Source organism: Podarcis erhardii (assembly GCF_964252035.2).
Source record: "Podarcis erhardii genome assembly, chromosome: 1".
NCBI lineage: Eukaryota > Metazoa > Chordata > Lepidosauria > Squamata > Lacertidae > Podarcis > Podarcis erhardii.
In genome coordinates this window covers 34,890,440-34,918,325 of record NC_138497.1, presented here as the reverse complement: position 1 = coordinate 34,918,325, position 27,886 = coordinate 34,890,440, and the positions used below count along the sequence as shown (strand labels likewise).

General features: G+C 42.6%; 1 protein-coding gene across 1 annotated transcript; it reads right to left on the bottom strand.

Moving 5' to 3' along the window:
- Positions 1–20,393: 20,393 nt before the first annotated feature.
- SPTSSA (serine palmitoyltransferase small subunit A) lies at positions 20,394–26,296 on the bottom strand. Its single transcript, XM_081880024.1, has 2 exons — positions 26,109–26,296; positions 20,394–21,586 (listed from the first exon to the last, which is right to left on the bottom strand). The coding sequence occupies exons 1-2, from the start codon at positions 26,209–26,211 to the stop codon at positions 21,483–21,485; spliced, it is 207 nt and encodes a 68-aa protein (XP_081736150.1). The 5' UTR covers positions 26,212–26,296; the 3' UTR covers positions 20,394–21,482.
- Positions 26,297–27,886: the final 1,590 nt, after the last annotated feature.

Here is a 27,886-nt window from a genome sequence, read left to right as displayed (position 1 = left end):
TGTTTTCTTCCATTATTGCTCCTTCGCGTAATGCAGTCGGTTGGATGCAAACGGATTTGTGGCTGCTTCCATATTAAAATCCCTGCTCTGGCACGAAGCTCACTAGGTGACCTTGGGCCAGACACTTTCAGCTTAGCCTACCTCAGAAGGTTGTTGTGAGGATGAAATAGGACAATCCCCATGTTTGCTCATTGGATATAAATAAGTGTGATAACAGGAGACAGGGATTCAAAATATATCCTACAGGGTAGGGAATGTGTGACTCTCCAAATGTTGTTAGACTACAACTCCTATTGTCTCTGACCACTGACTATTCTGGCTTGGGCCATAGCTGTCAACTTTCAGATTTGAAAATAAGGAATCAGCAGCCTCGAAAATAAGGGATCAGCAGCCTCACCTGTCCCGGGGACAGTCTATGGGATATCTAACAACCCGGGATAGCAGTGGGAAGCAGCAGGAAACAGCGCTGGAATAAGGGAATTTCCCACCAAAAAAGGGAAGGTTGACAGCTATGGCTTGGGCTGATGGGAATTGTAGTTCAACAACATCAGGAGGGCCACAGGCTTCCCATCCCAGTTTTAGAGTGTGATATATTTTATAATTTTATAAATGTTAACTTGTTTTTATTTTTATTGGGCAGGATTCAACCAATGAGTCCTATCAGTGGAAACCCTGTACAAGGACTTCTCTTTGTTCAATGGGGTTTTCTTCCTTCTCCTCCCACCATGTGCCCCCTGGAATTGGTTCTGGAGAGGTCGGGAGAACCCCAGAGCAGCAAGCAGGGGAAAGATAGGAAGGATCATTCCATCTCGCAAGCCAAAATGCTCACCCTGACAGAATATTTCCGGGAATTGTAGTTTGTTAGCGTCTCCTAATTACTCTCATTTGCCTTAACAAACTTCAGTTCTTGGGATTCTTGGGGTGTGGGGAGGAGTCATGACTTTAAAGTGGAAGAAGAGTGCTTTAAATATACAGTTGTGACCACTGTTATATATTTTATATTGTTGTTGGGAATGTTTATTTTGTTTTAATTTTCTTTGTTGGTTTTTTTAAAAACATTTTATTACTTTTAAAGTATGCTGTTCACCACCCAAAGAATGTTAGTTATTGGGCGCTCTATGAAATTAATGGACAAATTAAAATATATCACCATGATTCAAGTATTTGCCTTTGCAAGCCCCCAAGTGTCTCCTGAGAGGTCAGCCAGTAAATATCCTGGCAGTTCTCTGAGCCAGCCATAGTCTTTGAAATGATTCCAAATAAGGGCATCTCTCATGTTTCACTTTTATCACTGGAATCAGTTCAGTAAAGTGTGGTTCAACAAGATAGTCCTCTGTGTAAGTGCTTCTTGCAACCAAAGACTGACAGAGGAGTTTGGGAAACTTAGTAGTCTATATCACCGAGCTGAAGTTTGTGAGGACATTAGGCACCAACAATGGAAGAAGTTTCTTCTGCATTGCTTTATCCTCTTGGAAAGGTTTGTCCTCATTGGTGATTTATGTTGGCTACATACAGAAGCTTTGCCAGCTCTGATCTGAATGCTGCCGCATGCCAAAAAAACTTAGGGATATAGATGGAACGGTGATAACTGCAGGCACAACACACTTTCTCGCCATCTCTTAGAGAATTAACGATCAGATCTAGTTGGTGCCAGTTAACATATTGAGGATATGTCTGTGACACTTTGTGACTAACGGTCATTCAAGCTAGCACTTGTGACGCCCAGAACTGATGTAAAAACCATTTTCAGCAAATCTTTTGTCCATTTATGTTCATACTTCTGGTATCTTGCTGACCTAGGCTAAATGGCCAAGAGCCACAGTGTGCACCAACACTTTTCTTTAAATCTCCACACAAATAAAACAGTCCTCAGCAGGGCTACTTGGAACAAGATGGTTCAACCGTAGATAAAAAGTGCCCTTATCCACAAGGGGCACCAGCACTGTGCAAGCAAATGCACTGGTGATAGTTAAGCATCCTTTAGTCAAGGTTAGATGAAGAAATATTGTGTGCTGTGCCTAGCTGTTGTGTCACCTATATTTACAAAATAAACATGTTCTGTCAACAGCATAACTGGCTGTGCATGTGTCTCTGTGAAAGTCTGCCATGCCACAGCTATGGCTTCAGGCCTAGTCAGCATTATATCACTTTAAGCAGTCATCATTTCCCCTAAATAATCCTGTGAACTATAGTTTAAGGATGCTGACAGTTGTTAGAAGACCCCTATCTTCCTCACAGAGCTACCATTCCCAGAGTTCCCAGGGAAGAGGGGTTAAGCCATTTTGGAAACTGTAGCTCTTTGAGTGCAGATGGGGCCACAATAAGAGCTCAAAGGCCTGTCTAGTCAAGCATCCTGTTCTCACAGTGGCAAACTATATGCCTATGAGAATCCCACTAGCAGGACATGAGGGCAATAGCACTCTCCTGCTCCTGAGTAACTGATATTCAGAGGCATGATGCCGCTGATTCTGAAGGTAACATTAAAAATATCATGGCGAGCGGCCATTGGTAGCCTTATTCTCCATTATCTAGATCCCTTTTAAGGCCGTCCAAGCAGGCGACCATCAACACAACTTGTGGTAGCAAATTCTATAATTTAGCTATATGCTGTGTAAATGAGAAGTTCACTTACTAGGGACTAAGCACCACTTAGTTTATGCATAAACACAATGATTGTCACACCACTCAGAGATTGGGGTGGCATGCAACAATAGAATAATGCTCCAAAGAAAGAATGATGTCTACACGGAACAGAAGATTGCCCTGGAAAATTACCAGTTAGGTCTCCACACTAGTGTTTGTGTTTCCAGTGGGTTCCAGTGACTAACCCAAAGCAATCAGGATATGGATTTAGTCTGACAGTGTGCACTCATCATGACAAAGCAGCAATGTTTTCACACCTTGGACAGTTTCCTGTTTTATCAAGTCCCTGTATGTTTTGTTGACTCCTTGTGGGACATAATCTGGATGCTGCAGCTGAAACCATGGAGGGGTTTGGCTATGTCGTCTCATTTCTTTTACACAACCTTCAGATGCCTTTGAAGCCCAGCGAGTCTATGGAAATGCTTGAAGAAATTCCATAGTATCCGACAAGAGCATGATTGTTAAGAGACCCTGATCTCACGAGGTGTCTGCTATTGCCAGAACTGCTACTGTTCAGTTCCAACTCACTTTCCATGAATAGCGACATTATTCGTTAGAGTTTTCAGCAGGGAGTGATCGCCAGACACCTTATTACAAACTTCTGCAGAGGGAAAATATGCGTTGAAAAGATTTTCCATCTCTACCACCTTCCTGCCTCTCTTGTTCTTACACATCATTTTCTTTTAGCAGAGAGAGGATGGCGGTATTGAAATTGAAAGGAAGCAGATGGCATTAAAATAACATACCTGGGAGTTTTGTTTTGTTTTTTTAATGGCTCAGTTGCTTTGATGCTAAAACCGGGACGGAATAATAAGCAACAGTGTGTAGTACAACTAAGCTCATCACAGATGTACACATTTTGCATCGCTTCAGAAAACAGTATTTTCCTTTCAGCAGGAGTGGGGAACCTCAGAACCAGTGGCTGAATGTCCAGAACTTTCCATATGGCTCTTGAGATTCTCCCCAGACACATCCCCTCATCCCAAGCCACACTCATCCTGCTCCATGCCCTCTTCAAGTGCTTTTGTCTGACTAGAATGTATTCTTGAACTATGATAATGCCTTTGACTTTCCTGTATTGAAGATGGAGAGGTGTCAGTAGAAACCTCTGATGTTTGCAGGGCTCAAATGCAGCCCCCAGTACAAAGGCAAGCATCCCATCTGTTGTAAAGGTAAAGGTAAAGGGACCCCTGACCATTAGGTCCAGTCGTGACCGACTCTGGGGTTGCGGCACTCATCACGCTTTATTGGCCGAGAGAGCCGGCGTACAGCTTCCGGGTCATGTGACCAGCATGACTAAGCCGCTTCTGGCAAACCAGAGAAGCACATGGAAACGCTGTTTACCTTCCCGCCGGAGCGGTACCTGTTTATCTACTTGCACTTTGAGGTGCTTTTGAACTGCTAGGTTGGCAGGAGCAGGGACCGAGCAACGGTAGCTCACCCCATCGCGGGGATTCGAACTGCCGACCTTCTGATCGGCAAGCCCTAGGCTCTGTGGTTTAACCCACAGCGCCACCCGCGTCCCTTCCATCCATTGTACCACTTATGTTTTGCCTGCACACCACTAGCAGGTGGCCCCTGGAAGGTTGCCCGAGTGAAAACATGGCCCTTGGGCTGGAAAGGTTCCCCATTCCTGCCTTCCTGGCACTAGAAGTGGGCAGTCTGAAGTTCAAAGGCATCAATATCTCCCAGCAGGCACCTTGAGACTTTGACATTGCGACTGCTTCCTAAGGACTGAAGCTTAAGCTACCTCATTGTGGTCAAAGTAGCCACATGTATGCAGTATAAATCAAGATTTCTTTTAGTTTATATTTCAAAAAGTGGCTGGGTTTTAAAAGTCTCCAGGCATACGCAGCACTGCTAATAAATAGATGTCTTGTCTACTTCATTCTATGCCTTGCATCCTGCCCTTGTCAACTTCCAGGCATTCTGCCCATTGCAAAAAAAGAGAGAGCCTTAAATCTTGCAGGAAGCAACTGGTGGGTACATTTATCCTTCCTAAGGTCATTTTACAGCATTCAGCATCTTAGTTCCATAAAGACAGCTGAACGAAAGGAGTGCCAGTGCAATAACAGGCCCCCCAAATAGCTCTTGTTGTGGACCCTAAATTGGAAATGTAAATAACTGAAGTTCAAGACAATGGAAATAATCATCTAGCTTAGCAAAAGTCTGTTAGTGAATCACGTACGTACATAAATACCTTTGCTTTTTAAAGTTAGCAAAAACATTTTTTCATGTTTTAATAGAAATGTCATGTAAACAATATATAATGCTTTGAAATTAAACATTGCTTAAATTAAATATGACTTAAATTTATCTGGATCAAATCACTGGTGCTCAACTTTAGGGATTTCTCGTATGGTGAGGGCTCTGAAACACAAGCAGTTCTCCAGCAAAGGATGCCCCATTTCACTGAGAGCAGTGAAGGAGCATGTGTAGAAGTCGTCTCTTTCGCCTGACTTGAATGAGGTGCACATGCATTAGCTTCTTGTTATACAGGCAGTCCCCCAGGTACCGCACATATCGGCGAAATCGTGTATAATTGAAACCCATTGAAAAAGCTTGCAAACACGCCACTCCACCCCACTCTCATTCTGCCCTTTTAGTGACATTTCAGTAACATCTTTATGACCTGGTTGCGCACATCTTGAATGCATATAAACAGAGGGCTGCCTGTACATCACAGCTCATGAGGGCTCTGGGCGGAAAGAATGCTTTGCCTTAGACTGAGTCCACACCCTGTTGCATACCTTGTGAAAATCCCTTCAAAGGACTGTGGAGAGGGAACCTGAGATAGATTTTTCTGCATTCACTAGATTCCCCTCATGATATTACTAAATCACAGATACCTAGTGGTTTGGTGGTTGGCTGTCATGGTGTGGTATATGAATTTATGTGTGTCAAACCAATGCAGAAATGTGGGGAACTAAACTTAAGATTAGATAAATGAGAAAGTGAGGAAACTTAAAATTGACAAATTTGCCCATCCCTACTGCTGTTCTGTGTCCCCATGGTAATGTCACAGAAGTGCGTTCAGCCTTGTCACCCTGCCAGTTCACTGGGCTGCCACTTGCTGGTGATGGATTGCAAGAATATCACATGCTTCCGTTACTAGAGATTACCAGTACTGTTAGTGAGAGCCGCATATACAAACACACACACACACACACACACACACACACACCAATAAAAATTAGTTAGACCCTCACTTAAGTCACTGGCAGGCTTCCACAGCCCTGATGGTTGAAAGAGGATTTTTAGCACAATATTTAACCATGAGACAAAAGAAAACTGCTCCTCACTCTATGGTCTCTGTCCTGAAGAAGAAGATTGAATTGGGGCCTTTGTTGTGAGAGATGTCTGGTTCTAGTCTAAGGTAAGAAATCCGTTCACATTGTGTTGTACTGCCCTCTAGAGTTAAAACTTGGGATTCTTCTGATTGCTTCCCTGTGGCTTTTATTAAAAAGCAACACACTGACCGACTGATCCTAACAAAGGATGTTGTGAGTATATAATGACGCTGTTCTTTCACACAGTAACTAGGAAAACCCAATTTGTTGGTTTCCAAATCCCACGTTTTGATCGAGCTGACAGAGTGAATGAAAAATGGTCTGTATTTTCAGAATTTATAGATACAAATATATATATTTCTCTCTCTCTCTCTCTCTCTCTCTCTCTCTCTCACACACACACACACACACACACACACACACACATTAGTGTTTGTCAGTTACCTAAAATATTTCTCTAGAGATTGTTTCTCTCTTCATGAAAATCAAACTTGGGGGAAAACAGGCCATGAAATATTTGTGCAAATGGAAACAGCATTACAAAGTAGCTGTCAAAAGAATGGCAGTTCCCCCACTCACTTCAAAGATGCTGCCTCACAGTAAGATAACGCATGCAGGGTCAGAGGACAGACAAAAAGGTAGAAAGAATGGACACCACACACAGCAGGTTCAGCAAACACAGCTTCCATTTTGTGTAACGGCAGAACGGCTACAAGCTGATCCACGTGAATGTTAAGAATGATGATTTTTCAAATAATTGGAGGAAACTCCAGAAAAATCATTTGAGTGGTAAAGGCGAAGCAAAGATGGGAAAACAAGAAATTTTATGTATAATGTAAAAGGGGGTGGGGGTGTTCCTAATATTTATATGCAGGATGACTTTTAAGAAGGCAGTGTGGAAGGTTCAATTGCATGGATAATGAGAGACGTTTTGAAGTTAGAGGTACTCCTGATACCTGGGTTATGTAGGCAAAGTTCACTTCTGGCAATAGGATGAAATATGTATATATTAGGAGTGTATACAGTATATTAGGAGTGTGCATTGGCTTTGGCTGTGTGTGTGAATCAGGTGATTTGGGTCATGGTCTCATTTCCGGGTCAGATTGTGCTGTTAACAAGGCATCTCAAGTCAGATAGGGACCCTCTAAGCTTCCAGTGACTCTGTAGGCCTGTTTTCCCACCCCCACCCCCCAAAAAAGTTAAATGCACTAGCTTCCCTTCCCCCCCCCTTTCTTTCCCAAAAAGTAAAAAAATTGGGCAAGATACATTGGTGGAATTCAGTGGACTGTCCAGAAAGATAAAGGGTGACAGCTGATGTTAGTCATACTCAGAGGAGACTCAATTATTTCTATGGGCCTCATCTGATTTTGGTATCACCCAATTTCTACGTGAATCAAAGTTCTGCTGGTGATACATAACAAACATACAGTTGTATTTGCGCTTTCAGTGCAATGCAGATAGGGCTGCAGGAATTTTGTCATGGTATGAGCACATTTGGGGTATATGGTACACCTGTTTTATGAGCAATTTATATACGAGGATTTATATACTCACAGTACAACCCATCACACGCCAGTTCATAAACATCACATTATCCCTTGCAATGAAAACACTGATATTGCTTGTGAAGAGATCTGTTGTTTTCAATAAAGACCACAGAAGACTCTTAATAACAGTTGTAGTTACACAGAAATTGAAATATGCCTCACCTCATCCGCTTATTGAAATCTAATAGACAGGTGACAGTATAAATATGAGAGTGTTGCTGAGAGCTCTATCTTTCCGTGAACATTGAAGCTTTATATATTAGGAGTCCTCAGGGCTTTTTGTCACAATATTTATCTGTTGTATGTTATAACTTATTAGCAATATGCTCAGCAGCATGTCTGGCTCAGGCCTCTTGCTATCACCTGCCTTATGCACTAACTTTATCCCTAAAACAGGACTATGCCCTTCAAAGCTAATTACTATTGCAATTATTATTCGTAAGTGCCATGCATATGTGAATCAGCCTTCCCCAAACTGTTGCCCTCCAAATTTTTGCACTTGCTATCTGGAGCTAGAGGAGCTGTAATCCAAAACACCTGGTATCTGGAAGGTACCAGGTTGAAGAGGGTATATGATGATGATGATGGTGGTGATGGTGATATTGTCTTATATTACTGGCATTATTGTTGTTATCATTATTTATTGAAATATTTATAGACTGCACTTTCATAGATATACAGCAATACAGTATATGCTGTGTACAGTGTACAAAATTAGGATAGGGTCAATTAAAAAGATCAGCAAAACATAAATAAATAGCGATTGGTAAAAAGAAATTACTAACAACAACAAAAGGAAGAATATGCTTGGCAGGTGCTATGCTAGTTGTTTTGCCAAAGACATTCCATTTTTCAGTGCTTAGAGCAATTGTTCCTCTGATGAAATTTTAAAAAGCTTATATCTCAGTGGGAACATCCTTTCTCCTGTAGCTCAGGGGCTCATTAGCTTTTGTTACTGAAGGCTTTATTTTACTTTTCAAAGAGGAGTTAGGCTGCTGCCTTTAGCCTTTTCCACTCATGGCACTTTTGCAAATATTGCCTGGTTGTTTCCCTTAGGTTTCACCTAGTAGCAGGAGTAGTAGTAATTATTATTATTATTATTATTATTATTATTATTATTATTTATACCCCACCCATCTGGCTGGGTTTCCAAGTAACAATGTGGCTCCCCTAGAGGAGCATCTTCTTAACTCCTATTTAAAACATACTTCCTCTTATTTATGTAAAATGACTGGCTGGTTTGAGTAGGAGAGACTCATTTTCCAGCAGCCCATCCTATCACCCCAGCAATGGCTGGAATCCCAAATGCCATGCATGATATTCTGTACATGCATTGGGGCTTTTCTCCTCTCCCCTCTTCCCCATTTCAGCTGTTTCGGTTCCCTGAAGAGCTGTTTATGAAGAATATTGGGACAGTTCCACAGTGAAATACAGGGTGCTTCTGAACCATGGCCATAGGCAAAGGTCAGCTGCCCCCCATCAAGTGAAACAATAGAAATACTTAACTAACTGACCTGCCCCCACTAACAAAAATCCTGGCCACGCCCATGTTCTGGACTCCTCGCTATTTTCACGTGGGATTCAATCACATACAAGCAAGTTCAGGGTGCAGCGTTAAAGTCAATTTGGAGTTTTTGCGCAGCAAACCTGTTTTCCCAAAATATCCTTTTGCACTAAACAAAGTGATGGGAGAAATGCAGTGGGAAAGTATGAACACAACTTCATCTAGGCTCTCCACAAGCAAATCAGCGATTGCTTGTTAAATACCACCTAATCCCTTTGATGATGCCTAAAGGAAACCTTTCTGTATTTCTGAACTGCATTTGGAAGGTTCTAAGGGTGGCGCTGTGGTCTGAACCACAGAGCCTAGGGCTTGCTGATCAGAAGGTCGGTGATTCAAATCCCCGCGACAGAGTGAGCTCCCGTTGCTTGGTCCCTGCTCCTGCCAACCTAGCATTTCGAAAGCACCTCAAAGTGCAAGTAGATAAACAGGTACCGCTCTGGCCGGAAGGTAAATGGCATTTCCATGCGCTGCTCTGGTTTGCCAGAAGCGGCTTAGTCAGGCTGGCCACATGACAATAAAGCGAGATGAGCGCTGCAACCCCAGAGTCGTCCACGACTGGACCTAATGGTCAGGGGTCCCTATACCTTTTAAGGAACCAAGATTGGAATCAGGCTTTGGCACAGGGGCTTCCTATGAAGATCTGTCTACCTTTGGTCACCCCATCACAACCTGAGCCTGCTGGGTATACCCTGTTAGAAGGCAATCTCTGCAAGACAGGTGGAAACTCCACCTATTTTTCAAGCTTTTGCCAGTAAGCTCAGATCCAGCTATGACCATGTACCTGCAGACCTCATTCCCAAAAGGAAACACAAATCCTGGGTAAGCACATGGAACCCTTGGAATCTCACACTGCTCAGAGGTTGTGGTGGTGTGCAACAATACGTTTCTGATTCAATTATCTCCCTGTAACTAGCTTTACCTAGAAACAATAGATTTTTTTCTGCCATATATACACATCTTCTTATGAAGAGGAAATTCCCCCCAAAAGCTGCAGGCATTCTTAAGAAACAGAAATAACCAAATACCTCTGAATATTTAATTATCTATGCTGGAAATGAGAAACAGGTGTAATTAAACTAACACTTTTTAAATTAAGTGACCCCTCTTGACCAGCCATCTGTGAATAATTCAGATCCCCCCTCCATTATTACTGTAAAATTAAAACGAGGGCATATAAATGGCTAGATCCTCTTTAACTATCTTTAAGCACCAGGAATATATATTTTCCACCAGTTAAAATCCTTAATGATACCAAAAAATCTGTCAAGCATAACTCCCCCAATTCATTTGCCTGAAACCATCAATATTTTATCATGCACTTGCAGTTGGCTTTAATTTAACAGTCCAGGTTACTAATCAAACAAAACACCCAAGTCATTAAAAGTTAGCGTGCCATTTAGAAAGTGCATTTCACGTTTATTAAAATATCTTTCATGGAGCCATTAGAAGGCTAAAGTTTTAATTACAATCAGATATTTAGTTCTACTTCAGTTATGCTTTTGGCACTCTCTTGCAACTGCCTTGATTAATCTTCCGGACAGAGCTCATCCATTACCTCATGAAATTATTTTCCTCTTTACTTCTTCATAATTCATCCCTTTTGCCCCCCCCCCTTTCTCCTACTCATCTCCAAACATGTGAATTGCATTAAAGAGGTGTGTGGTGTGTCCCATAGTTACCTGGAAAACAAGTCACTAGTGGGGAAAACCATTTTCACTGCTATTTACTGTGCAATCTTATACATGGGACTTACACCCAGGTCACTGGGTAAAGTACCATTCAACTCAGCAGAACTTACTTCTAAGTAGACATGCATAGAATTGTAGTTAGTCCCCAAAATACTAAATATAATTCAAAAAAGACGCAGAAACTGAAATATAGGCTGTGTGTGTAGGCATTAGAAGCTTTAAAACACAGCAAGATCTCCCCGCCCCCTTCAATTCAGATTGACGCTGGCTTGAGGCAGGAAATACATCAAAACACAGCATTTCATAAGAAACAACAGCGCAGATACAGATTTTGGCTAATGTGTGCACACCGCTTCCCAAACCAGTGGTGGGATCAAACTGGATGCAAAGTCAACAGGAGTATGTACACAGCCGTGGCTTCAAGTTCTCTTCTTGTTGTCATTGCAATTTTGCAAACATTTCCCTAGAGATGAAAAACTAACAGCAGCCTCCTGTTATCTCTTGTTATTTTTCCCTCCTGATTTGTCTGGTTCATTCGGAGAACACATTGGATTCCACCATGCCTCTCAACTCCACTTTCCTCCTGTATATAGCCATAATACCTTTAAGCACTATTTAACTATTTGGGCTATTTTATTCCCAGCAAAACAAATAACCCATCACATATATGATGTAAGCTAATTGGTCTAAGTGGCCTGGGCAAAGCAGGGAAAGGTCCAATTAAATCCAAAGTCATGTTTAAATAAATCCAGTCATATTTATTTTCAGAGAATGGCATTAATTAAGAACAGGAAGGTTAGTTAAAAATAAGAGAGGTAATATTGGGAGGGTCAAACTCCTTTAGATGACTATTTTAAACCACTTTAATAGAAGCCCTAATAAAATATATACCATACATTAGAAAGGGACACAAAAGGGTGCCAGAATAGTCAAAACATACTGTCTGTGGCAGGCGTGGGAGGGAATTAAAGTCTTGCCCAAAGACTGTGAATTTTAAAAGTGCACTAACTCTGGCACATCATAAACTCTTTGATTGCAAAATATGTTGGACAGAAACCCACAGCTGAGTATTTGTTTTCAAACAGTGCTCCTGGTGAACCATGCTATACAGAAGTGATCGAGGGCGAGGGTTGTTGGTTTTTTTAAATAAAAAATGATGGTGATAACTTAAAGGAAAATCAGGTTCTGCCTAAGGGGTTCCCGTGAGCATCTGGTTGGTCGCTGTGAGAACAGAATGATGGACTAGATGGGCTCTTGGCCTGATCCAGCTTCAGGTCCCTTATGTTCTTACATGCAACTGAATGTTAAACGATGCAAAGAGAAAGTATTATGCATAGGGTGCGATTTGCTGATATAACTGACAATATAGTGTCATCTAGTGTTGTCTGCAAGAATAACATCACATATGTAAGCAGGAAGCATCATCTCTCCATTCTATTAAAGGTTCCAAAATTATATGGCATAGAAGACGTGAAACCATAAGGTTTCCTTTGAGAGCCTATGGTGTTTCAATCAATAAAAGTTGTTATGGAACTTGGAAGAGCTCTCAAGTTCTCCTTGGCACTCAGTTGCCCAGTCTCTGAGGAATTTCAGGGCTGTTAAGTCCATGGCAGCAAGAAATACACATCTGCCTACAAAACCCTATTGCTCTGATATCACAGCGGATAACCCAATGGCAAAACAACAGGCAAAGGGGTCAGAAGCTGATAAAGAGAGGACCGATTGCATCTCAGAGGTTTCATATGTGTCCACATAGGTGTTGTCTTCTACCATTTATCATAGAAATCATGTGTATCTCTGAAATGAACACTAACAAAATTCACAGCCTGTTGGCTTTGAACATGCACTAAGTAATCACATGGGCTGATCCTAGTCTTCATACAATGTCCATAATGCAAGTGCTACCCTGTAGCTGCTATTGGAAACTGTCTAGGAAGAACCGAGGGGCCAAAGGCCCCCAAATATTCCCGTCCCCCTAAATATTCCTGTGGTGGCCTCCCTGGGCCTACACACAGCTGGACCCAAATGATGTTGTACATACAGTGGTACCTCGGGTTAAGTACTTAATTCGTTCTGCAGGTCCGTTCGTAACCTGAAACTGTTCTTAACCTGAAGCACCACTTTAGCTAATGGGGCCTCCTGCTGCCGCCGTGCTCCCGCTGCACGATTTCTGTTCTCATCCTGAAGCAAAGTTCTTAACCCGAGGTACTATTTCTGGGTTAGCGGAGTCTGTAACCTGAAGCGTATGTAACCCGAGGTACCACTGTATAAATGATACACATTTACACAGCATATGAAGAACTGTGGGGGTATTTTCTAATGCAAAGTGACCACCCTATCATTAGATTAGGACTCAAGACATCCAGCTTCAAATTCCCATTTAGCCACAGAGCTGCATAGGTGACCTTGGGCCTGTCACTGTCACAGTTTAGCTGCTGAGGTAAAATTAGGGAAGAGAGACCTATGGATACCACCTTGAGCTCCTTGGAGGTGGGATGAGAAATTATAATGTTTTGTGAATAGCTTGGCTAGCCACATCATGGAATAGCTTTAACCACTCCTGCCTTTCATAGCCTGGCCTTGTCTTAGCAGTTGTTGTTTTGTTTTTAAAGGTGGGGGAGAGTGCGCAGCCAGGAGCAGCAAGGGAGAAAGTGCCGCTGGGAAAGTCTACAGGGGAGAATGGTTGTCAGGTGCTTCTGGCGAAGTCTGAATGAGCCTCAGACCTTAGCAGGTGGTGGTATTTGTTCTTCCAGCACAGCTTCGCTCTGAGAGCCCAAGTTGTGGTGCTAGACCCAGACTAGAAATGTTCCTGTTGATTAATGAGTACCTGCATTCTGCAACAGTTGGTGTTTTGGAAGCAGTTTTATTATTCAGCAGGCAGGCATATATTATTACTGTATGTGATATGTTATTATTGTTCCGTCACCTCTGGATTAATAAAGTGATTTGTGTGCAGTGTTCTTGTTTTTAAGGGCTGAAGTGGCAATACTGTAAAGCACCAAACCCATCTACACAGGGAGGGTAGGTGAGCTATGCCTCCGGTCCTGAAACAGCCTTGTTCTTCTGAAGGCTTCCTCAGATTTCTCTGCCTCCCAGCTATTAGAGCAGCCTGCTGTGGAGGAGGATGTTGTCTGGAAAAGCCTGAGCTGTCGCACAAGGGCAAAAATTCAGGCTTTGATCTAAGAACAAATGATGTTTAGAAGAAGTGAAGTGAGGAGGAGGAGGAACATCCGTGAAATGTTGTGGGTCAGGACAGATTGTGCTCAAGACAAAGACATATGTTGCATTAGGACAAAATTATTTGGGCATTCAGTGGGAGCAGATACTGATCATAATGTGTGAGCTCCTTTATATCTGTTTTTAAAAAGTGCACAGCAAACTTTACACACAACGTATAGGTTATACACAATGTAGACCCACTCAGATTAATGAACCTTAAATAGTGTCCACTATTTTATTATGTTTTTATATTCTGCTGGAAGCCGCCCAGAGTGGCTGAGGAAACCTAGCCAGATGGGTGGGGTATAAATAATAAAATAATAATTTATTATTATTATTATTATTATTATTATTATTATTATTATTATTATTATTATTTTCACTCGGTTTACTCTGAGGAGGACTAACATTGCAGTCCTGATATTTCAGCAGTTGATGCTTTTCATCAGTGTCAAAGGTAAAACTCATACCTTAGGCTATGTACATATTAGGGACTTAAAATGCAGCAAGGTCATTTCTGCCCATTGTGTTTCAAGTCCCTGTTGTGATATCCAGTGTGGTGTTAGGGTTAGAGTTGCTGGACTACAATCTAGCGGGCCAGGGTTCAAACCCTGATGTGTACAAGTTGTACAGGTGACAATAAAGTATTTCAATTATTTCAATATTTCAATTGCATCAGCTTAACCGCAGCTTGAATTTTCAAATCAATTCGAAGCTGATCTGAGTGGAAACACATCAAGCAGGAGTATTTCTCAAAAAAACTAGAAGATAAAAGCATCAGTGGCACACTGGAGCCTGAATAAGCAGTAAGGTGGCCCAATTGCCTTCTAAATCCGGCCCACGGACGGTCCAGTAATCAGCATGTTTTTACATGAGTAGAATGTGTCCTTTTATTTAAAGTGCATCTCTGGGTTATTTGTGGGGCCTGCCTGGTGTTTTTACATGAGTAGAATGTGTGCTTTTATTTAAAATGCATCTCTGGGTTATTTGTGGGGCATAGGAATTCATTTATTCCCCCCCCAAAAAAATATAGTCTGGCTCCCCACAAGGTCTGAAGGACAGTGGACTGGCCCCCTGCTGAAAAAGTTTGCTGACCCCTGGTGTACACAGTCCAAAATGGCCACACAGAAAAACCCTAATGGCTAAAAGTACCCTGTGAAAACTTCCTTATGAATGTGATCAAGTTAAGCTCCCTGGAACATGTGGATGGGAAATGAAGGCCTAGTTGGCTGATTTGGGGTGGCAATTGATTTATCAATAATGGCAAGAGAGTAACACAGCCTACAACCATCCTCAGCCTTTCATAAGTCAGGCAATGACTGTTCTTGATGCTTTTCTAGTTCCAAATCAAACTGCAGTTCTAATTAAGATTCATATGCTTAGCTGCACCCACATGTTACCTGGCCTTCTTCAGCCACTGTCACTCAACAAGCCCTGGAAGTCAACCAGAACTTAATGAGGAGGTAACCGCAGGGAGAAGATACTAATCTTGCCAGCAGGGGTTGAATGAGCATTCCATTTTTCATTCAAAAAAGGTGCAGGGTTAACTATGCTTCACTGTACTAGAGGCAGCTTACCCTTACCTGACCTTAAAACAGGGTTTTCCAAATGAGGACTCTGTATAATGGCTCTAATTCAGAGATACATATCTGCAGCAGCAGGCTTTGTGTACAGTGCTGCAGGTGAGATGCTAACTGCCAAACAGATTATTAGTGCTGCTGATCACCTCTTAGGGAAGAGGAGGCGGTGCCTGGAATTAACCTCTCCTTTCATACAGGCTTTTTATACAGCTGATTGGTGCTTTCAAATCAAATAATGCTATTTGTTAGGGCATATGCTGTGCAGGATCATTACTCTTCAATGTGAGAACTTTCTCCCAGGCAACACCCATTTATTTGCATGTCAGTTGTAGGGATGGCAATCCGTCAATTTCACTTTCTCTGTTCCTCCTTTTTCCCATTTTATGTTCAGTTCTCCACATTGCCACATCAGTTTGCATTTTAAAAAGTCCTTAAAAGATAAATCAGCAGCGTTTTAGTGCAAATTTATCGTAATAGGCACATTTTTGTATGCAACTTTGACTTATACACACTTTTGCAAATTCCTCATGTTCGGATAAGTGGATTTTCACATAATGAGCAGATAGTAGAACCTGCATATAATGTGTATGTGCAACTAGATTCTAGGAATGGGGGGAGGGAGATCTGCAACTATTTACAGGTCTCCATTTGTAATGTACAAGCAGCAGATAAAATTCCAAAAGAGAGTATCTAATTCTAAAAGGTGACAGCAAAGCAATCTTGATTGAACAAACTCTGCAGCCTGTAAATTAGTTTAGCTGCTTGTGTGACATAACCCACAATGGAAATGTTGGCACAAGTACTGTCACAGGTGACTTGTCTTTTGGAGAATCTACACATATCTGATCATTTACCATTTGATTGGACTAGATATCAAAAAGCACGTTTTAGGAATAATTCTAATTACCTGACATGGGGCAGAGGATATAGGAGGCCTAAATGACACAATGTTGTTCTCAACTCTAATGAATTAGATTCCAGCAATGACAGAATGATAGAGCTGCCCACTGCTGAATGATTAGAAGAATATGACAGCAGTGCTTCCAGAATTCAGACAACGTGGGTAAAAGGTATATTTGAAGGAAAGAGGTGATAGGATACCAGCAGGCAGCCCTACAAATTGGATCGTTTAATCCCAGCAAATACTTCCCCCCTGAGGACTCCTATTTTGGGGTTTCTGAGCTGCAGGGGATTTGGCCAAAGTATTTGATTTAAACTAAAGGAAGTCAAAGATTGAGTGCTGAGCATCAAAGGAGATGTTATTTTGAAAGGTCAGAAAGGTTACAGACAACTTGCAGGGAAGCTGGATGAGGCAAGAGGAGGAGATGCAAGAAGAATGTCATCCAGAAGCAAAGGTGAGACAAGGAACTTAATGCCAGAAAGACACTTGCAATGAAGGAAGTCCTGGCTGCTCTGTCCCAGTTGGGGAAGGCAGGTGTGGGAGCAAAAAGAGAACCTGGCTCAGTGATGGAACACACCCTCACAACAGTAATAGTAATAGTAGTAAAAGTAATAATACCCTGCCCATCTGGCAGGGTTGCCCCAGCCACTCTGAGTGGCTTCCAACACAGAGAGAAACAGAATATGACACCAAGTATTAAACGCTTCCTGATACAGGGCTGCCTCCATAATACCCTTGGTTCAGTCCTTAGCATTTCCACATTCAAGGATTCTCAGGAAGCAAGGCTAGAAAACCCTTCTCTGAGAACAGTTGTCATTCACAGTAGGCAATATTGGGCTAGATCAGGCATGGCCAAAATTGTCCCTCCAGCTCTTTTGGGACTACAACTCCCATCATCCCTAGCTAACAGGACCAGTGGTCAGGGATGATGGGAATTGTAGTCCCAAAACAGCTGGAGGGCCATGTTTGGCCATGCCTGGGCTAGATGGACTGAACTTACCAAAGCAGACCCACAACCACCACGTTTTTCTTCAGCTGGAGTTCAACAACATCTGGAGGGCCCATAGGTCCACCATCCCTGTTCCAGGCTTTTTACCAACATGGGATTCCATTAGCCTCAGCAGTACTCTACACATGGGGATGAAGAAAATCTCAGGTCATATATTGTTCTGCTAGTGCAGCACTTGCGCCTGCACAAGCACCTCTGCGCCTCCCCTGAGCACCCTCAAAATCTGCTCCAGGGGGTTGGAAGACCCTCTAGAGTAGATGTTGAGGGTGTGCTGCAGGGAGAGAGGAAGGGGAAGCCCTGGTGCAGGAGGGGAAATCTGCACCTGCAGAGTTTGATGCAGCCCCTTGTCTCTTTCTGCTGTTACCACAAGCTCTGTATTCTCTCTTGTGCTTCTTAAGTTTTGAATTGCTGTGATCCATCCTGCAATCTCATACAATGAGAGGATAGAAATCTTCAAAACAAGCAAAACTAGTGCCATGGGCAGCAAGTGCTGAAGTGAGGTACTAGGACCAGCATAAAACCATCAGTTAGACCCTTTTGTTATAAAACTGTTTGGACCACTTTGATCAGCCCTGACCGCTTGCTCTGTTTGGACCTCAGAGGGTTGTTGGGAGTTGAAGCACCAAAGCATCTGGAAGACACCATATTTCTCATCTGAAGGCAGCCCTGTATAGGGAAGCCTTTTAATGTGCAATATTTTATTATGCTTTTATATGTTGGAAGCCAACCAGTGTGGCTGGGGCAACCCAGTCGGGTGGGGTACTAATATACTAATACAAATATTTATTAGATTTATATACCACCCTTCATCTGAAGATCTCAGGGTTGTTCAGAGCTATCACTGAGATAAGAGCGCTAAATGGGTTGCTTGTTACATTCTTTTTTTAGTTTTTTAATCCATTGTCTTTAGTTTTTTAACCCACTCAGCTGTTTTGATTATATTATTTTTTCATTGCATGCAATTGTGTTTACGTCTGATTTTAAGACTCTTTTGATGTTTTCTTTTTGTCAGGTTATACATGTTTAAAATGCATTAAAATGAGAGCTTCACATTTGTACATTGTGCTTACCCAAACCAACCTGTCTGAGCACCATAAAGTTTTTGTGTGGGAAGAAAGCAGATACACCTTGGCTACTTGACCACCTCTTTCAATCACCGGAACTAGTTTGAGAGCATTCCTCTTTCCTCAGTCCCCAAGTGTTCTAACATAGCTTCCTCAACAGAGGTTACTTTTGAGCTGGAGGCAAAAGGGGGTTATCTTGTGTGCCTTGTCATTTCCTATTAGCAATTTTCCAATAGCCCTGAGACACTTCTATCCACCTCATTTCAATTGCTCAATAGAGGAAACAAAGATTAAAAATTAGTGGTAGTGCTGTTTTAAGTGTGGTGCTTTCCTGACCTTTCCTCAAATCTGCATGTCTGAGACTTTCTACATAGTAAATACTCTTTGTCCCCCACACCTAGCATTATATATGCCCATGCTTGAGATCTCTTATCGCGCCCCCACACACAACTCAATATGGACATGCTGTGGACCAACTTCATGGTCCCCGAGATTTCCAGTTGGTTGCAGCTCTCATACAGAAATCCATCTTTAAGATATAAAACCATAGAGCCTTGAGGTGGTGATGTATCTCTCAACTCCCTGCTCAGTTGCAGATCTGCAATGCAGGACGCCTCCAGCCTCTACTAAAATACCTCCAGTGAATGAGAACCCACCAATTCATGACACGGTTGTTTGTTCCACTGCAAAACCAGTCTGATATTTAGGAGGTTTTGCCATTTCCACATATTTTTCTAGACCTTCCTTCTGGAGACTAGAGCAACAGAGCATAAGACTTCAGAATGGAAATTTTAAGCCCACTATCATGTCTCCCCTTAATCATCTCTTCAGCCTAAAACAGTGACTGCTGCACATACAGGCTTCAGGCAGGAAATCAGATAGTTTCAATGATAAGAGTCACTTCTAATGATAAGATTCACTTCTAAACTTGGAAGTAAGCCTCCCTAGGTTCAATAGGATTTAGTCCCATGTAGGTTGAGCATAGGACTTTGGTCTTAAAATAGCATGAGCCTTCATTTCACAAATAATTCTAGACTTTACACCTATAGCGGCTAAAGTGGAGGACAGACTTTCCTATTTTTGTATTTCACAAAGGATACCATTTCCTCATTCAGCAGCTAGGAGGGGGGCTTTGGAAATTGTCCGTTTGATGTCTTAACTTAATCAAGATGTTTAAAACATGACTGGTACAGCAGGGGAAAGATGGGCTACAAAACCAGTTTTGATTAGAATAGTGAACATTCAGAGGACACTTTGAAGCTTCATTATGAGAGAAATTGAAGACTGTGTTGAAGGGCGATAGGGTCTTGTAGGATGTAAAGCTCTTTGAAGTTACTCTTTATGGGAAACTCTGCATTCTCCAGTCACTGCACTGAATTCCTCAAGATTGCAACGTAGGGCCAATAGACTTTGCTTAAACTTCTGAAAGCTCCCTTGCTTAATATTATATGAATTAACTTCAACATTTCCACCCCCCACCTTGAGTTTAATGGTAGGCAGAGCCGGCCCACCTATGAAATGGGCCTCAGGTAGTGGAAATGCAGAGGCGACACCCCCGGGCACCCCACCACTTCTGCTACCACTGGAGAAGCAACCCAGGCAAGGGAGACTTTGGCAGCAGCTCAGCATTCCCCTGCACAGCTGCTGGTCTTTCTCCTTTCTAGAACATTGTTGAAGGAGCATTATCCAGTACAGCAATACAGCGCAGATGGGGAGCCTCTGTCCCCCCAGAAGTTACTGGATTAAAACTCTCACCATCACCACCACCCCCGACCATGCTGGCTAAGGCTGGTAGAAGCTGGAGATCAGCCACATGTAAGCACCCAAAGGTTCTGCATCCTGCAATACAGCCCCCTAAAATTAAAGTACCACCACATTAGGCATCAACTCTGCTTTCAGCTTTTATTTTGGGGGGAAAAAGAACCCACACCTTAAAAACTGCCATCTTACATTTCAGAATAGAAATCTGAAAAAAGCTATAAAAACTAAGACAAGACTTCAGCCTAGTAGACAGCTCCTTATTGCTGTGGTTTTTAACCCAAGTCTACATCAAACATTATATTTTGGTCATTTGGTCTAAGTATTCAAGGGTGTTTGAACAACAGTTACAATACAGGGTTCACAATACAGACATGATTATATTATAGCCAACTGCCATAGACATGGTCTTTGAACTCAGTCTATATTAAAATATGCCCCTTGGGAAATAAACAAACAAAAGTATAGTACAGTTAGAAGCTATAATAGCAGCTTTAAGATGTTATCACAAAACTCCAGATGACATGCATAAAATAAAATTAAGGTTTTATGTTCAGACAGGAGTTGGGTCCCGCACTTTCCCCTTACAAAGTAGTGTTTCATACATGCAGTGCCAAGTGGTCTTATTCTTCTCCAAATAGAACAAAACATTTCCATTTATTCCTAAAGCAAAATAGAATGATACCTAAGTATTCTGTTGAACAGTCCAGATAGCAGTTAAAGCACCTGAGTTAGGTCTTACAAACAAGGTTTTGTAGGATTCCATGAATATATCCACATCTCCATATGAATCTAAACATTTTTTTCTTACAAAATGTTAGCTAGAAATATACCCAGTTGCACATATAACCCATACAATAGCAAAAGCTCTAAGCCCCATTTAATAAGATGATTTTTGATTAAAAATAGAAGGCAAAATGCACTCAAAGTTACAGTAAGAAAAGCTTTCACAGTGTAATACTGGGACTGTCACAAAGTTAAGAAAATACTGATATCAAAGGTACAAACAATCACAATGTTAATAGACAAATTGCTATACAAGGAATTTTTTGTTACGAAAGAAAACGCCACCAAAACTTAGGGCATTCTGCATCCCTTGGTGGTGACTATCAGCTGTGTACACAATCACGTCTTGCTTGTCTCGTCATCTGTAGAACTCCTTAATTGTAGATGGTCAGTTCTTCAGCTTCTGACTGGTCACTGCTTGATACATTCTTCATCATTGCACAATTTCAAAATAGTGCAATATTGCCATAATATGCTGAGGCATGAAAACATAGCCAGTGTAAAGTGCCATTCCAAGGATTGATACTAACATGGAATCTGAATGGCAGTAAAGGAAAACCACATATTGACAATGTATTAAAACCACACTGCAAGAATGCTATAAAGCCAGGTCTCAAGCCATACGAACATTTAAGTCTTGTACATAGACAACTGAACTAATGCAGAATATTAACTGGCAGCAACTCAGCGCAACAGCGTAGTAACGAAGACTATACTAATTAAGAGTGCTGCTCTGGACTTCTTCAGAAGGTCACACTGAAAGTTGAATAAACAGTAATAACTACCTTTGGAAACTCAACCTAAGCACCAAACCCGTTAAGTTGAAGTATTTAGACTTAATTATGCCTCACTAACAAATCTAGCTTTTTAGTTAGGCCAAAAATATACAAAACCTGATTTGCTTACTACTAGCAATAGAGGAAATTACACAATATATATTTCTATTTCTCATCAGTTGCTTTTCCTTTTGCACCACTGAAGAAGCTGAACCAACTCTCAGGGAGAACTCAAGTTGGTACAAGGCCTAAGTTCAAAATCGCCAGGGGCCAATGTAACAAAAGTTACATTTATCTTGTGAACTGTCCTAGGAGCTTAAGGGCAGCATACAAATTTAATACAGCCTCCCACCCCCGCCACAATGACTCAAACGCAACTGCATATATGTGTGGTGTGGGAAGTAAATAAATAATTCAATTCAAACCCAGAAATGGTGAGAGATAGGTGGAGAGTCCTTGTGGCTCGCGAAGAGATGCTCTCCGGAGCCCAAAGAGGACATCAGTGAGAGCAGAGGAAGCCCCAAAGAGACCACCTAACAGCTGGTGTGGGGCCTAGTGCCACAGCAGAAGCTGCTTTCCCAGGTGTCCTCCAGCCTCCTGCTGGCCCCAGAGCTTCAGTTCTAGTTGTGGATATTTTTGGATACAGTATTTTTGGTATTGATTGAAGAGACAGTGGCAGAGAGGGAGTTCAAAGGGTCTTTAGAGGGTGTTCCCCACTTTATGCAATTTCACTTACACATGCGAGGGCCCAGAACGTAACCCATGTAAATAGGGGGAATGCCTGAAAATAATAATATTAATAGTGCGGAGAGTTTGGAATCCAGTACATAATAGCTTAGTCAGTATGCAAGTTCCTTCATGAAAGGAACTGAATGAAACATAACATAACGCATGGGTGAGTTCTGCAAGTAGATAGGAGTTACCGGTATGTCACATTGGCAGTTAAAACGTATTTCACAAAGTACAGAAGATGATCAAGTGGTGCACACAAACACAATGGAAGGAACTGCTTTTCCTATCCCCACCCATGCTGACTTCAGGAAAGAGGGGGAAATATGAACAAGCAGGACAGCTCTTCACTACAGGGCCCTCCAAGCCACTTGGGAAAGAAAAGGAGATTTAGCATCTGGAATGGGAAGCAGGTGTCACTTATCAAGACACCAAATTTGATCTGGGACAACCACCAGTTGCTGATCAATACACTAATTCCAAAGAGTAAACATTGACAATATAGTGAGTCTCCTCATTTGCCAATTACCAGAAGCAAGCTGTAACTTTTCTTTGTGACCAAAAATGGCTAGTCCAGCAATGCACCATGTGGTCATATGAGTTGCACACAACCAACTTCCTGACAGTGAGAGCTGTTCGACAGTGGAATTTGCTGCCAAGGAGTGTGGTGGAGTCTCCTTCTTTGGAGGTCTTTAAGCAGAGGCTTGATGACCATATGTCAGGAGTGCTCTGATGGCGTTTCCTGCTTGGCAGGGGGTTGGACTCGATGGCCCTTGTGGTCTCTTCCAACTCTATGATTCTATGATTCTATGATTTCACTTTTGTCTGGGTAACTTATGCACCAACAGCAGCATAGTATGTATATATCATATCATGATTATTTTTGCAGATATATTATCAATCAGTAAGACAAAGTAAGCCAGTAATATAACAGAAGAATACTACCATTAGCAAAATAATGACCGTAAGGGTCAACAGGTTTGAGGGAACTCTGAGGTTAAAGAGCCAAAATCATGTGGTATTCACCTTCCGGCAAAGCCAGCTGATGAAAGCAAAAGTGTCTTTTAAAAATGAAGACTATGCTATGTTAATGCCAATGGCAAATTAGTATGTAGACCAAAACTAGTGAAGCTATTTCACATAGGAAATTGGCTAGTGAGCCTAGACTGTATATCTAACATTTTATACAGAATACTGTATACTTTCATAACTGAAATTAGTGGAAAACTATAATCTCTTATTTGAACTAATGGACCATTTGAAAAATTTGTTAGTAAAAAAAGTAAAGCAACAAACGATAAGCACAAATATGTAGCTGGAATGGTGTGATGTTGGAAAGCTCCATCACTCCTTCACCTTTTGCCTTCCAGTCCTATTCACCCTCAATGCACCCCAGAACAACTAGAAAGTTATTTTCCCTCCCACTAGAGTTAATCAGAGGGAAATTAGGAAACACTTGTTCCTAGGAGAATCTGCTCCCCCCACTTTACTTCATTAGTGGCAAATGGATAGAATGTATAAAGACTCTAGTAGTACTGTGAAATAGATACTACTTCACATCTTAGAATCATAACATTGTGGAGTTGGAAGGGAGCCTGAGGGTCATCTAGTCCAATCCCTGCAATACAAGAATCTAATCAGGCAGTTCCCCATCCAATTTGAAACTATACCAGATCCTACTTAGCTTTGTAAATGTGCTTGCACAATACAGTGGTACCTTGGTTCTCAAACGCCTTGGTACTCAAACAACTTGGAATCCAAACACTGCAAACCCAGAAGTGTTCTGGTTTGCAAACTTTTTCAGAAGCCAAACATGCTCCATTTTGAGTGTTGCTTCCAATTTAAGTGCCACACTTCTGTTTTGAATGCCACACTTCTGTTTTGAGTGTCTGAGGTCTGTCTGTTTTTGCAATTTATTTTGCGTTTTTGCGGGGGGGGGGTGTTTTTGCGGCTTTTCTGTTTTGTTTTTGAGACTGTGTAGAACCCAGTTCAGCTACTGATTGATTGATTGTGTGACTGCAGTACATTGTTTATTACTTGAATTTTATGGATCAATGGTCTCGTAAGATAGTAAAATTCATGTTAAATTGCTGTTTTAGGGGTTGTTTATAAAAGTCTGGAACAGATTAATCCATTTTGCATTACTTTCTATGGGAAAGCACACCTTGGTTTTGATTTTGGAACGGGCTTCCAGAACAGATTAAGTTTGAGAATCAAGGTACCACTGTATTGTTACTCTGACTGGCAACATAGCTCAGTGTGTCCTTATCATTCACAATCATAGCACATAGCGAGCAAGGGAGGACTCTTGACCTTGTTTCTGGCACATAAACAGTTACATATAAGAAATATATACCCTTCATCTATTTGCCTTGATTCCTCATGAATCACACAAAAGTTATCATGAAAGATAACAGCTTTTCTTCACAACAAATTCTCAACTTCACTTTGAAATGAAATCCATACAGGAAACCATGATCCTACAGCCCCAACTGCCCACCACACTTATGTGATAAACCACCCTCAAATCCATTCACAAGCAGCTACAACAAGCAGTGTATCTTGTTTTTCATTTTTCCCTAGCTCTGAAACACAATTGCCCAGACCCAAATGCTTTATACTCCCAAGCCACAGTTACATAAACAGCCATCCACCCAGTGACCTAACACCACCTTCTAAACAGCTCCCCAGAGGTTTAACACAGCACCCCAAGCTACATGAAGCCTCTTACCTTCCAAAAAAAAACCAACCAACAACCCAACCCACTCTGTTTAAATCCCTTCACTCAAGTCACTGACAAATTTAAGGGGTCGTGCAGAACCACTTCAGTTACTTAAGTCCTCATTTCTTCAGAGCACACCTGGCTAAGGTGGATCCCAAGGATCCGTTGACCAGAACTGCCTTTTCTCCATCATTTTAGGTGAAACTCGCACAACTCCTTTAAAACAGCCGCAAAACCGCAAGTACACAATGCAAAACGCCGAGCCTTAGATGAATCCATCCTAAGCAGAGCTTGGCAAAAAGACGTCAGCAGTCACTTGTTGGCTGCAGCAGCAGCAGCAGCTCCTGCGAAAAACCCAAAACAAAACCCCAGAGCAACGGCGAAGTAGAAAGTGCACCGAAAGGGGGCAAATGGGGAGCTGCGAGGGTAGGGCGGAGAGAAAGAGGAGCGAGAGAGAGAGATTGATTGATACACGCGCCTTCAGGTTTGCCACGACCTTCCACCCAGGAAGGAACAGGCCTGGCCGACATTCCCAGAAACAGACATACATTTATTCCCGCCAACCTGAATTGTGCAGGACGACTCCGACCACTATGCCCTCAGGCCCAAGTCCCTCCCGGCTAGCTGCGCACCTCGGGAGCCCAGCGGCCTTCCCTCTCGGCCGAGGCCAGGAGGCCGTTCCCTCCCCCGGGCCGTCCTTTACCTTCCCCTCCCGCCGGCGCCCTGCCCAGCCCGCGCCGCGCCGCGCCCAGTTCACCGCGAACTTTCCCGGCGGCGGCGGCGGCGCCCTTTCCCCTCACGGCTCCCCCTTCAACCGCCCCAGAAAGGATACTGAACACCGTCCGCTCCCAAGGCTCCAGCATGTAGAGCGCGGTGACCAGCAGGTACTGGTAATAGAGCCACGACATCTGCTTCCAGGCCGAGCTCAGCGCCATCTCGCCGGCAGTAGCGCCTCCGCGCGTCAGAGTGCGCCGCCCGGGGAGAGAGACGCACTCGCTCGAAAGGCGAGGCGGAAAGGCGGCTGAGGGGAGGCAGGGAAGGCCAGCTTCCTCCGCCGATTGGCTCAGCCGCTCCTCGCCCCGCCCCGCCCCGCCAGGCCGGGCCTAACCCCGCTGCCACCCGCTCCGGCGCCCGGGGCGACCTACGCAAAGTTCCGCCTCCGCCGATTCGCCGCCCTTGAGGCCGCCGCTTGCAGCTGCCTTTTGCAATAGCGCGCCTCGCCTTACCTAAGCAGGAGGCCTGCTTCTGAGGGAGGGTTGCGGCGGAGCGCGGGGGAAGAAAGCGCCTGTTGCGCTTGAGGCTTCGGCTCTGCAAACTTGCGCAACTTTCATGGAGCTCCGAGGCTCGAAACTTCTCCAAGAGCCTCCTGGATTAGGCCAATAGCCCACCTGTGTCACGGAATCTTAAAAGACTCGGAAGGGACTCCAAGGGGCATCTGGTCCCAACCTCTCGCAAGGCAGGAATCTCAACCAGATCATACATGGCAGGTGGCCCCCCAACCTCTGCTTAAAAATCTCCAAGGAAGGAAGGTCCACCTCTCTTGGGAGTCTCTTCCACTGTCAAACAGCTCTTACCATCAGAGTTCTTCCGGATGTTTAGTCAGAATTGCCTTTCTTCTCACTTGAATCCATTGGTTTTGGTCCAATGGAGTAGGAGGAAATAAGCTTGTTCCACCTTCCAAACGATGGATAACGCAATTCCAAAATCTATTAAAACCTTCAATTACTAATTTCCAAGGCAGTTCACAAAAGATCATAAAGGAAACTACTCAATAAACAGATAGATCCTTAAAAAGCTGAGATGAATTTTAATGTTTTAGTAGTTTGGCTCCAATACTTTGGCCACCTCATGAGAAGACTCCCTGAAAAAGACCCTGATGGGAAAGATGGAGGGCACAAGGAGAAGAGGACGACAGAGGACAAGATGGTTGGATAGTGTTCTTGAAGCTACCAGCATGTTGACTAAACTGCAGGAGGCAGTGGAAGACAGGAGTGCCTGGCGTGCTCTGGTCCATGGAGTCACGAAGAGCCGGACATGACTAAACAACTACAAGTTTCAATTTTTGTTATGTTTTAAAGTATTGTAATTTTTTCTTGATTTTTATCTTTTTGTAAACTACTTTGAGGGCTTGTTACAATCAAACAGTGTATAAATTTTATGAAATAAATAAAAGAGGCTGCACTAACTCAATCACAGCCGAAATAAACATACAGCTGAAGTATACAGTCAAGAATAAAAGTTTTCACCTGGAACCTAAAAGACGATAATACTTCTATCGCTTCTACATATTCCAGGGAAAGCTGCAATATTTTTTTTTTACAATAGCATTTCAGCAATTCTACCAACTAGTCTGCATTTTGTAACACATTCAAAGGTGTTTAAATTATAGTTTTTACAGAGCCTATAGAAAAGGACTTAAATGACAAGAGTTTGATAGGTAAGAAACCAAGAACACATCTGTGATTGTTTTTACTTGATATACGGATGCCGCTTTTAGGAAGGTGTTTGATGTTAGAGAAGGCAGTCTTGCTATGAGAACAAGATGGCAAACCTTAAATTATAGCAAGAAATTGTAGCAAGTACACAGGGTTTCCAAAATATTGAGGTGAA

What these genes read in the sequence shown, in the direction of transcription:
- SPTSSA (XM_081880024.1), bottom strand. Translation starts at nt 26,211, where the DNA reads ATGGCGCTGAGCTCGGCCTGGAAGCAGATGTCGTGGCTCTATTACCAG. An exon ending in TTGGGAGCGGACGGTGTTCA is followed by an intron (nt 21,587 to 26,108) that starts GTATCCTTTCTG and finishes ACTGCCATTCAG; the next exon opens with ATTCCATGTTAGTATCAATC.